The 18,002-nt window shown below is 37.9% G+C and overlaps 1 protein-coding gene across 3 annotated transcripts in view; it reads right to left on the bottom strand.

Moving 5' to 3' along the window:
* Positions 1-389: 389 nt before the first annotated feature.
* vipr1a (vasoactive intestinal peptide receptor 1a) overlaps positions 390-18,002 on the bottom strand; it is a 56,577-nt gene continuing 38,964 nt past the window's right edge. For all 3 annotated transcript variants that reach the window (XM_079612323.1, XM_079612321.1, XM_079612322.1), the window contains exons 4-13: positions 12,661-12,767; positions 10,126-10,223; positions 7,602-7,734; positions 5,004-5,157; positions 4,503-4,563; positions 3,127-3,193; positions 2,917-3,008; positions 2,691-2,820; positions 2,157-2,198; positions 390-1,985 (exon numbers count right to left, since the gene is read on the bottom strand). In XM_079612323.1, coding sequence (XP_079468449.1) covers positions 1,794-1,985; positions 2,157-2,198; positions 2,691-2,820; positions 2,917-3,008; positions 3,127-3,193; positions 4,503-4,563; positions 5,004-5,157; positions 7,602-7,734; positions 10,126-10,223; positions 12,661-12,767 — 1,076 coding nt within the window. In that variant the 3' untranslated portion in view covers positions 390-1,793. The remainder of the gene's footprint in view (positions 1,986-2,156; positions 2,199-2,690; positions 2,821-2,916; positions 3,009-3,126; positions 3,194-4,502; positions 4,564-5,003; positions 5,158-7,601; positions 7,735-10,125; positions 10,224-12,660; positions 12,768-18,002) is intronic.

Genomic DNA, 18,002 nt, shown 5'->3' on the forward strand with positions numbered 1-18,002 from the left:
TACCTATAGGGTTCAAATCTGGACTCGGAGGCCAAAACATGAGCCTGACAGACTTGTTCTCAAGCCACTTCCTGTTTGTCTTTGCAATTTGGGCAGGAGCGTTGTCTTGTTAAAAGAATAACATCTGATCATTCCTCTTTAGACGACAACTTTTTCCTTGAGCAAAGCAAGCCATCTTCCAATATTCTCCTGTTACTCCAGCATTAAATTACTTTTTACAATACCAGATTTTTTTTACCAATACCCGCAGCTAAAAAGGCTCCGCACACAATGACACTCTTCCTCATGCTTCACTGTGGTAGAGATGCATTCATTATTATATTTCTCAGCAGATTTTCGAAGACGCCACTCTGGATCATCATTTCATTGTCATCACTCCACACACAACTTCCCTTATTCTGCCAAAAACTTTATTCTGTTTTTGATGAAGTAATGCATTTGATAAAATGTAGCAAATTCCCTGACCAACAATAAATAAGAGACAATTAAAAGCTTTGTGTTTAGACATTATGGGCTTAACCCAAAGCTATACATATATACAGAATGTATAGATATATACATATGTACTTTGAAGGCAATTACCTATTAAAATTGAGTTTGATTTAAAAAAAATAAATAAAACTAATTTAAATCGCTTATTGGTGATGTTAATGATTGTTAAATAGAAAAATAACTGAAAATAAATAATTTAATAGAAAAGACACAGGACCTAATGTAATAAAATTGATCTGTATACTTTCTATGACAACATCCACAATACACTTTCAAAAAAACAGCAACGACACTCTTATAGGGACATTTTCTCTTAAATGTACATCTTATTCACACTAAAAGAACTGTGCATGCAAACATGCAGGAGCATTTTCATGCCAGCAACTATGACTAACAATACGCATGTACTTCTGACAGCTAAAAAGATCTTGGACTAAATATCCTCTTTAGAAAGACCAATCTCATAAAAGAATGAATCTCATACAATTGTCTTTATGCAACAGTTACACAACCCATGTAAATGTTAACATAGAACTATACAATTACACTATAAATCACTATCATAAAACATATAGAATGACGCACTATACTTCAGCTGCACAAGTAAGCTTGCTTTTATGACTCTCAATGAGAGACGTTTGTGTTCGTCCACATGTACACAGACATGCAAGCACATGACACAAATGGGTAGGACGCAAAAACAGGATTGCAGCAGAATGTCAGTCTGTCTGAATCACATGACTTTTTTTCCTGGAATAAGGAAGGCAATACAAATAAAACCTGGTCACAAGAGACGTAAAAGGTCAGCTTTACAGATTATTAGGAGTCTGACAAATCTTGAGCAGCATAATGAGAGCAGGAGAAACAGGAAAACACAACAGACAGATCCCAACTAAGAGTAATGCCTGTGGTGGTGGTGGAGTTGTGCACAAAAATGGGGCAATGGATGGGGACCATGAATCAAACGCTTCTTCTTCAGCAAAATCTCTCTGATCGCATCCTTGTACTAAAGTCAGCGTCATTTGCTGTTCAGAGTCAGTAGTTAAATGAAACACAATCAAACCTCAAAGAGTCCATTTTACCCGCATGTTTCCCTCCTGATCGATGTGTTTGAAATGATGACTATGACCACCATCACATGCCATAAGCCTTGAGCTGCTCGGTTTCCCTCATGTTCCTGCTGAGCAGTTCCTACAGGAATGACGACGGAGCTGCGCCCTGCAGATGGTGGAGGTGGTGCGGTGTACAGCACAGATTCATTGGTTTCTGTGTCCCGTCACAAACGGAGCATCACTCGGCACTCAGACGGTGGAGAAGTCATCTTCGCAGGCGGAAGCGCGACGTGTGGTTGGGCTGCATTTCGTCATCATAGTGATTTGGGAGCTGAAGTTGAGGCCGTTGCTTGCCATTGAGGGCTGCTGGTACTTGGTATCGGCTCCCAGAAATCTCTGCATGTGCCACCGCCTCCACTTTCGTTTAATCTCAGACTGAACCTGGGCAGTGTGTGAATGAGGTCAGGGAAAAGAAAATGAAAAGATTTGTATGATCACAAGAAACAAATTCAGTCATGCGTTTCCAAACATTTGACTGGCAGTGTAACTGGCATGTGCAATTCTCTCTGATTTAATAAAACATAAATAATAAATAAATTCTGGTCATATTACCTCTCCATTTAGAAAACAGTACAGCACAGCGACACAAAATCCCTGAAGAAAAAAAGTCATAGTTAAATATTTTACAGGTTTATGTAAAACAAAACTCAATCCTTATAATTTAGCAACAAACTAATTTTGAAAAACTATATAGACATTCATGCTGTTTTAATCAGAATCAGTTTTCATTATAAATCAAATGAAAGAAATTACCATCTTAGGACACAAAATCAATGTTATAATTCAATTTCAACTCATCTGACTTCAGAAAAAGATGGATGGCAAATGTTTAATGTATTTAAGGCCATTTTTTGTATAACCTCATTTGACCTTTTCATCTAGCTGCATAACAAACATGGAGGGAATAAATATCACTGGCCATGTGATGTCTGGGGTTGAGGCAAGCTGGCAGATCCCACGGTGAGTCTATTGCTGTGGCCAATCTTAGTATTCTATTGGCATTTAAGAAATCCAAACTAGATAAGCAATTGCTTATAGAAGAGTGCAGCTGTGGGTAAAACATGTTTCGGTCCCCCTGCTGCCTACCTGGAAAGACCCCAGGATCAAGTCAAACACCAGACGCACATACGACTCGATGTGATGAGGTATAAAGGCAAAGATTATGTAGTTTATTCCAAACAAGGGAATCAAAAGTAGAGTTGATTTTGCAATTCTCCTGTAAATTGAAAGAAATGGCATATGTTGGAATACTTTTGTGTTTATATTGTGCATGTAAGACCTGCGGTGTCTATGGTCTAACACAGAAACTCACGAGTACTGGTGCGATTCATTTCTCCCAATATCCCGGGAACTGATTTTCTGACGAAGTATCCGTATGATACAAATGAAGAGAATAAAGTTCATCTAGAGAAAAACAGAATAAACAGATTAGGACCTATTTGAATATTGCATTCACCACTTGCCATATTAGCTTATATAATATTGCCATATTAGAATTTAATGCTGCTGTACGGTCACTCACCAGTATCGTTATCAACGTAGGGGTTTTTATAATCCACCACAGATCATCGTCAATAAAATCCCAGCATCTACGGGGATGGAGCAAAACATTTGGGTTCTGCAAGTAAAATTCTAATGCATTTTCTGCATAGAGAAATTTATTTTCAGCAATACTGTATAAACCATTTAAGACTTTAGGTAAGGTTGTTACTGCCGTTATCAATCTATCTATATACATTTTACTCTATTTGAAAGATGTGAAAACACTTGTGGATTTTTTCTTGTGCTATTTGAGCAAATGGTAACACAAAAAAAATATTTCATGTATTCTCTCATTCACCGCTATAAAAGTTTACCCAACTATGACGACTTCCGCTTCTGAGAAAGCCGGACATGTGAAAAGAGTCAATCCTGAAGAGTTAAACGTCACTTTTACCATTGAAACAAAGCTGATTGATATAGTTATTTTCTTAAACTCTTTGTTAAATAATTGTTTAAAATTAAAAATTAATTTGGAAAAATATTTCCAGACCCAAGGCTGCTAAAAAAGTGGACGATCACTGTTCGAACGTATGTTGCATTCCACAGTCTACATGTAGATTTAATACAAAAACAAATATATATTTTTTTAAATGAGGCAATGAAGAAGAAAATATCCACGTCAATTATTTTCAAATGTCCACTCCTATGAGCTCTGTTCTAAATATAGACTACTGACCTCCATAACCGCATGTAATTTATCATCAAGGAACAGCTGTAGGAGCCTAATTATGCTTATGTTCAGTGACAATTATTGCATATTATGTGTTGCATTTCAGTATTTGAATATTTGTGTTTTGATTGTAAACTTTCTTTATTTGTGTGTACTATTTAGATAAATATTCTCTATATTTACATTGAAATATGTTATATGTTAAAACTGTGCACTGGCCCTTTAAGAATTGCGACTGTAAGTGATGCGGTTGAGCGTCCTTTATAGGAAATAGAGTGGAGTCGCACAGTTTTCTTTACCGCATCCGTGATATTTAGGATTTAATATTATATTTTGTTTATTTTATTTTATTTGTTCAATTTACTAACGAGTCTGGATTAAAGGAAGATTTACCTGAAGAAAACGGTGTATGTGAATTAATTTTAGTGGACACGGAGCGAGTTGACTGAAATTCTGACAATGCGCACTCACAACAGCCTTGAGTGAAATTTACAGTGTCAGCTATACTGTAACTATCACCAAAATCAAAAGGTGTGCAGAAGACAGAAATTGCTCATAAACTCATCAAAATAGTTACATGCTTGCTCCATTTGTTACTCTTAGGTAACGGTGGCTACAACAAGTATTTTTCTATATGGCTTTATAGTAGCAAAGTGCTGTTCTCTGAACAAGCTTCATTTACTTACCCAATATCATGTAAATAAGCTTTTGTGATGCTCCAGCTTGTTATGAAGACACCGGGAACTCCTGTAACACACATATCGACTATAAATATGATCAATATTTGAATTTTTGACATATGAAGGCATAAATGACGCATATTTCCAGGGATTCCTTATTTAATTGGCCTACACAACCATTAGGAATTCAATACAACAAGTGGGATTTCCAATTAGCCTCAACCCTTAATTGATCCTGAGAAACCGATCGGCGCCTGCTTGTCGCATTATACAATCCTTCATTTAAAGAAATGTGATGTGAAACTTTTTCCAACACAATTTAGTGACGTCAATGGAAAGGTTAAGTTGTTAAATCTCGAGTCTGTACGTGGACAAGGTCCTATTGACTATAGTGATCAATTTTTCATCCATATTTGACAGGCGTTTCTCTCCTGTCGTGAAGAGTTACGAGACTGAGGGGCCATATATCTTAATTTCACTGGCACTGAGATACATGCACATACACACCCCATCCAATGAGAATGTACCACCAGAAGTACTTCCTCTCAGAGAAGAAGGACACAGCCAGGAGAGCGTGCAGATACAGACCCTCCACCAGTAACCAGAAGAAACTGGCTATGACGCCGTACTGGAAGAAAACCACCGCAGCCTTGCAGCCCACCTGTAAAATGCAGAGAGGATTTTGTTTAGAACTATTATGCACTTGTGTATATTATAACAGGAACTGCGGTCTTGCATGTTTACCATGTACTTAAACAAAGGGAATGCCTTTGCGTCGGTGTGTTGCATGCGCTTGGCACTAGGAAACATTGTGCAATACTTCTAAAGAGGGGCATTAAAAAGAGTGTAAACACATATAAAGAACTCTGCATGCTGGTCTGTTAATGTTTGAAACTTGACTGTTCAGATATACTACATGTAATTATCACCCAGAAGTGTTAATAATTATTGCAATAATCACACAGACATAAACAATCTATATAGCGAATCCATTTTAATTAACGGCAATATCCAACTAAGCCTGATTCCTCTACGGGCCGCTTAAATGTCAAACATGTTGTTGTGACCTTGCGAGGGTGTTTACGGAGGGGATACCGTGCCATCATGAGTGTTTGAGCACCCTGTTGTGACAGATGTGCCATATTCTGTTGGCCAACAGCTGCGTCCAGACTACTCAAAACACTCAGAGCCAGATGAAGAGTGTTTATACAGGAGAACACACAGAGAACACACTATTAAACCTTAACACACACAGGCCGTCGAAAATGTAAGCTTTTCTGATAACACTTTATTATCTAATAAATCTTTATTAACTAAATGTTATTACTTCACTTTTTTTTCTTTTTTTTTAAATCCGAGCACAACACATATGCTATTAATGACTATGAAAATGGCACTAAACAAGCCAAACACTGCCACGATGCTGGGTAAATACAGCGTCGACCATATCCGGATGAGGGAGGTCATTTACAAACTCTTCAAAGATCTTAAAGGACTGCTCAAACACAGCTACGCCTCGCCACAAAACGAGATTAATGAGCACTTTACCAACCAACATTTAAAGAGCAAACCTTATGACAAAACATTAGAGCAATTTACTCCTGACAGTGTATCAATTGTGGAGTCTGTGTTGTTTGTTTCTTAAGTTGAGAGGGGGAAAAATCAATTGCATTCACCAGGTGCAGTTACATTCAGCTAAGAAAGCAGAAATAACATAGAACGCAACCAAATACACCTAGGCTATATAACCTAATGAATGTACTTTATGTGGTAATATTCAAGTGAAAAATATGATTTTAAATCAAACTGGCTTACATTAGGTTACACAAATATTAGTCATTTTTGTTAGTTCAGTTATAGTAACAGTTAATACGTTTTACAGTGCACCAGGAAATATAATTGTAAATATAACTGGAATATCACATTGTATTACATATCTCTCTGCAGTACTTCATTCTGATTAGTCAATGGCAGAATTCAGAGGTTACATTTTCATCAGTCAGGCCTTGGGACGGAAGTAAAATTCCCATTCATTTTCTCCACAGGGGTCGCTTTTTCAAAACAAAAACAAAAGCGTAGCTTGATGAAGCCGTGAATGAGCGTGGAATCATGGGAGTTGTCGTCTTTACCTCCACAGCCGATGAAAAGCCGCCCGACGGGTTAATGTATTAAGAGCTCAGCTAATGTATTAAAGTTTTATTAACGTTACTGCGGTATGAAGCAGGACGGGCCGAGCGACTTGGACATTTACGTTTCCGCAGTCAGTCGCTGACGCTCCTTTCATTTTGTTGTTTATGCATATTTTACAATTAAATTTAGGTTTAATGTCCGCCACCTTCCGCCCTGAACTTGAACTTTGTTACAGTAATATTTGATGACTTAAATTCACATTATTTTATTTCATTCTAATAAAGCCGTACATGCTGAATTACTACTCATACGGCACGGGTCACTTTATCTGACGAATTACAATTGTGGGGTAATGCAGCGCTGTTTTACTTGTTTTTACTTTCAAAAAAATCATACTAAGAATACATTTGAGTGTGTTGAAAGTTGTAATATAGCCTAATGTTACTCTGTGCGTTCGCTCGTGGCTGCTAGAGACACTTGTTGCACACTGCAGTAATCTAGATCAAAATTAGAATATCATATTAATAAAAGCTGGATGGCTGTGCTGGTAAATGGCAATTCATTTAAAACATTGTATGGTAGAGAAAATGCTGTATTACTGTTACTACAAATAAAGCTCTTTGTGATTTTGCTGTTAGCCACTTGACATAATAGTGTTGTCTGATTTACTATTGTACAAACATGTTATTCACGGTAAATCAAGAAAACAAGAGATTCAAACAATAAGACTAACCGTGTTGAGCTATATAACAATTAGTTTTCTGTCGAAAAAGGTATCCAAAGAGTTGCTCACCTGTCTCATAAAACTCACAATATATTAAAGCGTCTTTGGTGTTTCCATGGTTTCAACGGAAAACCAGAAATCAAGGGTACCGCGGAAATGGCGTCATTATGACACGGGACATTACACTGGTTAAAAAGCATATTTCCCTGTAACCATTGTTTACATGATACCTTACTTAAAAAAACACTTACAGATCCATAGTGGCAGTCATCAGGTTCCTCCACCTCATACAGGACAACATCCTTCATTATTACAGCCACAGCCTTCAGTATAAAGGACATGAACAGGTGAATATGGATGTAGTTCCTTGTACAGTGCAGTTTTCTGGAAAGCAAAGACAGAAAGAGACTCAGTGGTTTGTTTCAACATAATAAATGATACGCAGAAACAAAATTAACCAAGTGCTGAAGTTTACATAATAGGCTTTGCATAAACACTGTGTTCCAAATTATTATGCATGTGACATATCAGTAGGATTTAGGTACAATAAACAATCATATTTGAGTTTTTCCAAGAAAGTGTTTGTTTGTTTTATTTCTTGTATCTTTTTAGGCAACTGGTATCAATCTCACACAGGTTTGTTGAGTATTTTGCCAGGTCTACTAAAAGACTTTTTTCACATTATTAAAGAACTTTTAATATCGACAATGTTAATTTCCAGTCATCTGCCAGGTTTTGCCTAATATCTGTCATTATTAGCAGAACACATATTATACATGGGGGAAACAAATTGTTTAGTCAATAATTCAAGAAGGTCCAGACATTAAAGCTCTTGATTCTAACTTGTACTGCAGACTTCTAAAAGTTATTTTAATTGTTTAACTATAGTATTTGTTACAATAAGGATAATCACAGGCAAGACCATTGATGGCTCATCATTACCATGCTTTGAGCAATGTTAACTTTGCTCTTTCTTTTTATCTATAGCATTTGTTATGAAAAATAGCATAGAAACTATAGGTTGCTACAACATGCCACAGTTGAAATGAAAAATCTGCTCCCTTGACAGATAATCTATTATTAGTTAGTCATAACAAGTAAGTCAACATTTACCACAATAAAAATAGAAGTGATACAGAAGTGATGGCAAATTCTCAATAGAATTAAAATGGGTCGCACATTTTATCATCAGCGTCGCGATAGGAACGGCTCGTGTAAATCTTATGTTGCGCAGTTAATTGGTCCGTTCGGTTCGTACGGGAACGCACTTGCTTGTTTTGGTTATTGGGGACGTTACCTCCCCCATCCCAATGTCTTTGAGACAGAATTTTATACATTAAGACAAAAGGGCTACATACAATAGGAAACGGTTAGGCCCTCGCCCTCCCACAGGAGATCGATCTACCCTGCAAGAGTTGATTGCTTCTGAGGCACAGTCACAATGTGAATGTAAATGCATCTGACTAAAGATGACTGAAAATAGGCTGCACATAATCGTTCAACTGTTTGCTGCTCAGCAGTGGCTTTTTTATAGCTGTCCTTTTGATACAATTCATTTGTTTGACAGACACTTCCCTTAATAAGCCTTTATCTGATCGGGTTCTTCTGTGCTTTAAATCACTCACAAATCTTTCGACAGTTGATGCTTTCTCTATTCAGTTTTTCGCAAAATATTAGTTGTTTTCATGCCTTTTGAAAGACATTGCACAATTTCATGCTTTTTATCTACATAGAAAGATCTTTCTTCCACCCCATATAGCACGAGAACTGTGACTTGCTTAATAATGTGGAAAAACCTCTTTAAGTAGGCTTTCCATTTAAGACCTTGCAAAATACTCAACAAACCTGTCTGAGAATGATATTGATCCCAATTATCTAAAAAGATTCAAGAAATAAAACAAACAAACAAACAAACAAACACTTTCTTTGAAAAACTAAATTATGAATGTTTAAATGTTTATTGTATACTAAAATCCTACTGATATGTCAATTGCATAATAATTTGGAACAAAAATGAATAAATATATATACCGGTATATATATAATTTTATAAAATCAAATTCTCAATTCATGAAATTTCCGTACATATCTGCACTCAAAAGAGTGTTCTTCATTCATATATGTTGTTCATGTCGAGGAGAGCCGCTCATTCTGTTCAAACACACTGCTTGTGTTCAGAGCTGAGTTGGAAACTCGTATACTATGTATTAGAGCTTAAACATATCAAGACTCTCAAGAACTGTGTTCCTGTTTAATTAAGTGTGATGTAAGCCAAAAGAGGAAGCTGTTCAATACACTTGAGATCTGGCTTCACCTCTGAGGTCACTGAGCGGAACATTCACTGTGTTTTACATTCACTAATTTACTACTGAGAAGCCTGTGCACTGCAAATCTGCATCTCAGAGGTTACAAACCACCAAGCAATTTTGTTTGGGAGGTTGTGCAATAATGGAAACTGTGTATAACCCAATCAAATGCTGAATTGGTGCATTTTGCAATGTACTGCTAAATGTGATATAAAACAGGACATTTTGAACAAGGTCTTCTGGCTTGACACCAGTGTGATTTAGCAGAACACTGATTTGCTGATAGATCACAGCTGAATCAATCACATAAAATGTGGCCATCCACTAAGGACAACAAAACTACCAAATTTGAGTTATTGGGAGTTTCGTCCTTGTGAGAAAGGCAAAAGCCATAGGTAGCCAAGGTCTTGTGACTCCTGTCCTATAAAACACATCAATGGTATATTTTGAGTTGTATTTGAGGATTTACCTGAAAAAGCACAGGATGACGATGGCGATAATGAGGGATATAAGAGACACAGTGTGACCAATGGTGTATCCAATTCTCACAGAGCCCAGGAATTCACCCTATGAGGGAAAGAATGTGAATGATAGCCAACTAAACTCAATTAGTCGTAAAATGATTAATATGTAGAACTGGAATAATAACTATAACAACAGTCTTGATTGTTTTGGATAGCTGGTTTAATTAGCTGCCATTTAGCTGAAGATTTTCCATTAAAACTTCCATTAAGAAGTTTCCATTAAGAATTACTCCGCTTTTTAGTGTTTGCGTGTTCAGGACAGACAGTCTGTAAATCAGTGGTTTGTATTTCTCACCAACTCTTTCTTCAGGTTATATCAGTAGGTGGTGAAAAGAGACTGTGTTTATTGATTAATTCAGCCGATTTGTTCAAAACACAGATTCATTCAGAAACAAAACAAGTGACTGGCTGCATCTAAGTAATATGCCTACTTCCCTACTATATAGTAGGCAAAAATACCAAAGGACACCTCACGATACCATGAGGCCACAGAGAGGAGTTATGAAAGGTAGTAGGAAAGCGCTGCACCTTATGCTGATAGGTCACATGATAATGATAATGACAACATGACAAATGTCCAGATACTACACACATTCAAACTATATAACATATTTTTTAAACTAAGTAACTCATTATTCGACCGCACTCCAATGTCACTGGACTAATTTACCTAATCTTCACGCCACTTTAGACTGTGATGGAAACGCAGACAGCAACGGGTCTGGGGAAAAATAAGTTCCTGGGACAAATTGTTCCAGGTTATTTCGGTGGAAATGCAGCTATTCATTGAGTGAGTCATTGAATCATTTACCCAACCGATTCAAACACAGATTAAATCAGCAATGAAGCCCCACTACTGTCAGTCTCAGCCTCAGACCGCTGGCTGAATGTCTGATATGGCACACTTAACTGAAAACACTTCAGGATTTTCAAAGTCGTCATCTGATTGGTTCAATTCTACAGGATGTCCGGGAGACGTGTGTGTCGCGTTATTTAACGGTCCGCCTGGAAACAAAGATGCCATGAGGCCGAACCCTCTCATATAAAAAGGACGCCGTTGTGTTTACAACTGTGATAATAAATGCTTATCAGGATCAACTAAACGCTGGATGTGAAGTATGTAAAGTTCGCGGTATAAACTCTTTAAAATATGTCCAGGAGTTTTACACACCAGTCTATTATTGTAGGGACAACGATGTTACATTTTCACACCCCTAAACATGGGTTCACACCGGACGCGGGAGCGGCGCTGAACGGAAAATCACGCGCGGCCCGGCGCGTGCCTGTTCACACCAGACGCGTATTCTTCGCCGAGGTCGACAAGCGCTTCTGCTCAGTTGTTGTTTATTCAGAGCTATTTTTTACATCATGGTTAAGTAAATAACCTCATAAAATGAATACACCATGTTTCTGTAACCAAGAAGTTTGTACACTTCTTTTATTAATCCGTTGTCGAGACACACCTGCAGCCAGAGAGAGAATACCATGGTAGACAGTAGTAGCCTAGTAGGCTAGTGTAGATATGCCGTTGAAATATACATCCTTTCTTCAAATTTATTAAATCTATTTTCCTCTTCCTGTTTCCCAGTGCGAGTAATTTGACATCATCCATTTTCACTTATCAACTCCTGCCTGCCTCTCTCTCTCTCTCTCTTTCCCTGTTTGTTTGTGTTCTCGCGGTATTTTAATTAGAAAATTGACACGGATCACTCGCGGCTCGCGCAAAAAATAGACCAGACGCCGAAACTGGCGCTTCACGGCGCGGGCCGGCCGCGGCATGCCGCGGCGCTCCGCGTCTGGTGTGAACGACACCATAGGTTAACATGGGCGCCGAAAGGAAGCGGCCTCCGTTCCGCGCCGCTTCCGCGTCGCTTCTGCGTGCGGTGTGAACCCGGCGTAAACATGACGCAGAACAAAACGAACTGTGATTGGTTGCTTTAAATGTCAGTCAGACGACCTCTGGGCAGTCCATGGTCATTAAAAAAGGTGCTATAGAGTCCAGGCCTGAGAAGTTACTCAATTTTATTTTTTGGTCTGAATATTAGCAAGGCTTTTACAGCAAGGATATAAGGGAACAACAGCACACTCTATGTGTTAATACATTCAGGTACTGCAAGCTGAGGTTGAAGAGTCTTAACCTTTGGCCGCCTACCCTACATTGTATTAATTGATTTATTTTAGATTTAATAGTGAACTCGATTGATGTTGAAGCCATAGTCTTGTGGCCAGCGTTCTGACATATAGCGCAACAGCACTTCAGGCGACCAAACTCGTGATCCTTTTCTGATCATGTGCCCCTCTCTCTTGTCTCTTTTTGACTGTCCTATCCAACAAAGGCAAAAATGCCCAACAATATAACTTAAAAAAAGAAAACTTGATTGATTGCGCATTTCGTACCTGTGAAAATGTATTTAGTTACTGATTAAAACACACTGGATGCCAATCAAAACAAATGAGAGAAAAAAAGCAATCATACGCACCATGTTTCCATCCTCTGTGATATTTAGGTCGTAGCCACAGTTGAACGCAACGACAACTGGGTTTATTTCTGTCCAGCCATTGGCAGTACAGCTCTTCGAAATGTTTCCTGCAAATGGCAAAAGGGCGGCGAATACGTTAAACTAGAAGATTCAATCACAGCTTAATTCCTCCATGTAATCACTGCTTCTTAGACACACTTAAAACGCATAGCCAAAAATGAGCTGACCGATTACTGCAAAACAAGCAAAGGAAATGAACACTTCATGGATCTCAAGCGGCCAATGAATTAATCAACAGGAAATTACTTACATCTACATGCACTGGAAAACTTGGAACATCTTAGTCTTATCTTATTTTTTTATGTTGCAACACCAAATTTTATGATCTTTGAATTTTATGAGCAAAATTTAATGGAATTATCTGAGATTTTTTGGAACAGTTTTCCTTGCAATTTGGAGAAGTAAATTCCAGCGACTGATCAGTGTGCTAAATGTTGATTGGCTTGAGAATCCTCTCAGGCCTGGAGGACTTCAAACTGAATGGAGCTGATTTGTGAAGTAAAGAGTACACAAACTCATCATCAGGTAATCACGCTCTGCAAAGTGGAGGAGGAAAAATAACAGATGTAGTCCTGTCGGCCTTATCGCTGGCTGAAATACCAGCTGGAAAATCCTTTTACTCACTGGACACATTATGACATTCTCATAATGACCCTTTAGATCCTCCTCTCACTTTTCTGCACTACATGTAATGTCTATGTCACGCTTATCAAATTCATGACCTTTCTGCCATAGACTTGAGGCCAGGATTTTCAAGGGTTGATGTCACAACAGAAGATGAATAGAAAGGAATGGAATTTTAAAAAACAGCACCTCCTAAAATATTCCCAGTATTACGAAGAAAGGATTGTAAAATATCATGCAGATGTCCCACTCTGCATTTGGAAATATTTAGTTTTCTATCAAATAAATAAATGAAAAAGCAATACTATAAAATAAAAGTTGAATGTAATGTTTGTCACTAGTTGTATTTTTATCTGATAATTTCCCTGGGGAAATTTTGGCTCACAATTAGAGAGATTAGTCATGAATAAAACATCAACTTCTTCACCCCTGAAAATGTTACTCTCATTTGTAGGAACCTTGTCATCCTTGGGGAAAATTAGGGCCTCTAAGAAGGTAGGCATAAACCTTTAGAGAACACATCAGGCTCCACTTGTGAACAGAGAAACATAACTGTATACAGGGTTTCATGTAAATCCACAGCGCATAATTATAACAGAATCTTTGTACCGAAATGCCATGAAATCAGCAAGCTAAAAAAGCATTTAATGAGCAGCATTTTGAACAGAGGAACATTTTCTCCATGCAAAGCTTCCACAATTAATTGACAGATTTTGACCACCCCATTCTGTCCGTTCACCAAGCCTTTAAAGATGTTAACATGAACAGAGAAGCTGTTTTCTATTTCTGAAGTTAAACAGCAGCCCCACATCCAATTAAAATGGCTCTGTGGGAACCAAGAGGGGGAAAAAACCTCACTGCAAAACACTGACAAATTTTTGGAACGTTTGATATGCGTTTGGCAAGTTGTAGCGGTGATCATCTCCCTCAGATGGGACAGCTTGGAAACCTCATTATCAATCTGCCAGCAGTATGTGTAGCTGATGATGTTTTACCTCTGAGAGAGAAAATCTACATTCAGACAAAGTGAGGATTGGGGACATTCGCCGTGCCTGCAACAGAATTACATCAAATATGAGCTATTTTATAGTGATAACTAATAAACAGATTATAGTCAAAAACTGCTCTTGATCCAGAGCTTGCAAAATCCTTCGATGACTCCATTTTTTATTCATGTCCATGACAAAAGCACTGTTCTTCAGTATGTTTTTCCTAAATGACAATCTCCTCATCAAAATACATGTGCATTAAAAACGCACAAGACACTGTGTAATCTTAAGCAATGGGGCTAGACCGAGGCAGATAAGCTACTGCTGCTAGAGTCTGGATTTGTTTTCAATGAGGGATTGTCAGAAGAATGCTTTCATCTTCCCGAAAGAGAAGACAATGAGGATTGTCAGTGCCATGTATGAAGATGTGGACCGAACATGGGAGCTAATCAACCTGCTGTTATGTTATTTCAAAGCGTGCCTTTGAAGAGATCGTCTGCCTCAAAGCACGCTGCAGAAACACATGCCGGGCCTCAGAGGAGGCCTCAGATTTAAGCTCGCTCCTGTCAGAATTTACACAAGATTCACTGCCAGCCTGAAGGGAGAGGATGGGGGTTCTGGTTCTGGTGAAGTTTTGGTCTTTGTGCAAGTGTTGACAGTAGCATGACTTGTACAAACATGAATCCGACTGGGCTTTTGATAAATCTCTTTGAGCAAAGTGTTACAGCAGCTTTCTGCAGTGAAGGTGGGTGTGTAGGTGTGTCCTTCTCTTTCAAACGCAAGCTACTTGACGTATTATTATGACAGCGGCTCCAAAAGTGGAACTATTGTGAGAAGTCACAAGAATGTGGGTAATTAAAGAATATTCTGAGTTCAATACAAGCTAAGCTCAATCCAACAGCATTTGTGGCATGCCTCCAAAAATAATGGTCACATTGAGGTGCGCACAATGGAAGTGAATGTGACCAATTTTGGAGGACTTAGAAGCAGAAATGTGAAGCTTAAATTTGATAAAAGTACTTTCATTAAAAAATCTATCAAAAGTTGTGTATTATTTGAGCCTCAAAGCTGTTTAAATAATTTTCTCAGCCGGTTTAGGGTTTTAGGGTCTTAAGGCCCTGACGTACTTCAAGCGAAATCGAAGAACGAACTGGCATGTCGTCATTTTGAACAAAATCAGGCCAAAATGGAATTTGTTTTAGGAGTTCGAAACAGTTTGTCAAAGTGAACTTTCCGGAAAAGTTCGCTCCAGCTGGTAAACACCTTCGAGATTGGTCCGTGGTGATGATGAAATAGGTAGGCTCCGCTTTCTTTGACGTGGTTCTCCAGTTCAAAACATGAACACACTGAAAAGCCGCTTTATAGTAGAAAATTAAGTTGTAATTCTTATTAAAAAGTGATACAATAGTAGCCTTTCTTTTTTTTTTTGAGAAAAAGAGACAAATTAAATTTTTTTTTTGTAGAAATCAACAATAGGCCATACATTCTTGATTGAGTTTAACTACTGAATCATGAACTTTGTGTTTACCTTTGCTTACAAGCATGTAAAGTAACGTAGAACAGCTCTGGTTTGGTAAACTTTACTTCCTGAACATTTATATAAGGTGTGATCATGAGGTCATTGCCCTATTGACAGTGTGTTTGACTGAAGCATGAAAGTGAAGTCTGAGTTACGAGCAAAGAAACCACTCTGAAAAGTTGAGAAGATTAATGACTGTATGTTTGCTGTAAAGCTCCTGGGTAAAAAGTTCACATGTGTTAGGACACTAGAAGCTCCACCCACCATAAATTTATGACATGTCCATGGATCTGTGTGCTGCCAAGTTTCGTAACGCTTGTTTTCCTTTCCATGCTCCTATAAAAATGAATTGCCTTTTGATTTGACCATAACACAAGACCTGGTAGATTCTTTTGAATCTGTAATCTGATACTACAACTGGACAGATTGAGCGTCAAGAAGGGAATTTGACTTCTGCTGGATAATATAGGAACAGCTGGAATACTGGAATTGAGATTTAATCTTCAGGCTTGATTACACAAAGCATCAGTGCTATTAGGAAAGAGCCATAAACAAATATTTCTACACACACACAACAGTCCCAAATGGCTACTTTTATGCAATTAAACCACTTGAAAATGTCTGAAAATGTCTACAGAACTTTTTTCCCCCTGAACTGAAGATTCTAAGGATTTGTTGTTGTTGTCGTTGTTTTGTGGATTTATAAACTCAGGTCTCATTAAGTTCACACTTATTTTGTATGATAGGTGTTAGTGCTATATTTCTCTATAAAATAAATGCGACTTGGGTTGATATTTTGTTATATAATACAAATAGATTCATTCAAGTGTGGCAAAAAAAAATAAAAAATAGTGCAAAAAAAAAAAATCAAACCCACAGTCGGTAAGGGTACTTACACAAGAAAGCTTTGATAGATAAAAGTGTGTATGATTCATTTTGAGGCCATTAAATGAAGTGAATAGAGTGAACTGGCTTTCCAAAAGCAATACAATCCAATTTATGGTTGCATAAATTTCGCATAGTTCCACTGAAATCAGCGTAATCGCAGCAAGTAGTGCAGAGTAAACGTTTCCTTTGATTGGTCCAGAAAGCCTCAATCTGTTTGCTATAAATTAAAGAGGATTTTTGCGTCCACTGGGTCTGTGCATGTCCTGTGTTCTTCCCTCTGGTTCATAAATTGTTCCATCAACATGTTATATATGTCTCGGTCTCCCCTAAAATCCAGCTCAACATTCCCAGTCAGTTAGTTATCAGTTTTTTCCCATCACATGATCATCAATAAGGCCAGCCCCCAAACTAATATCCAGGTCTTTTCCCATTCACATCTGGCCTGTATCACATCTTCTGCATGAACTCTACAAGATAAATCTACTGCATTTCACCCTGTACCATCTAAATCCCTCAATCCATGTTTGGGATTTCTTCCAAAAAGCACTCTCTCAGAGCACTTAGAGTTTCACAGGAAAGCCATGCCCCTTTCAGCAAGACGGAGATATGACCTGGAAGCTATTAGAAATGTGTAAACAGTTCATAGGATGAAATCAGGGTCGTAAATCAAAGCTGAAGTTTTGACAGAAAGCGCAAATGAACATTCAAATAAATAAACTTAAATTCTATATACGGGGGTCCAATAAAGATAAAAACACACTTTCTATAAAAAAGAAAGGCGTCACAGAGACATCCTCAACATACGAGAAGCCTTTATAAGAGCTCGGCCAAAAGTGCTGTATTTTTAAAGATGTGTCATTACAGAAATGGCCCCTACATAAGAACCTGCGTGGATGTCACAGCTGCTTTTATGTAAGATCACTTTGAAAACCTTATTGATCTACACAGTCATTTTCCTTTACAATTTCATGATTACTGAGCAACCCACCCTCAAGAAATATTGGCAAACTTAACTGCCATAGACTCCTCAGTTCCTCTGGACATTTCATTTCAACTTCATTTCAACATGACTGCTTTTACTCCTCTGTGTGCTTGAGAGGGAAAAGGAAAAATGTAAGAGCCTGGGTCAAATCAAAATAAAGATTATTGCTGAAAATATGAAACGAAGGCTGTTCCATTAACTTTATGACAAAAGGCGTTTTTTTAAATTCCCCAGACAGTTACAAACACTAAAATAAATCAAGGTAAGGTTTCGTTTGAAT

The sequence above is a fragment of the Phoxinus phoxinus genome (assembly GCF_949152265.1).
Source record: "Phoxinus phoxinus genome assembly, chromosome: 5".
Lineage (NCBI taxonomy): Eukaryota > Metazoa > Chordata > Actinopteri > Cypriniformes > Leuciscidae > Phoxinus > Phoxinus phoxinus.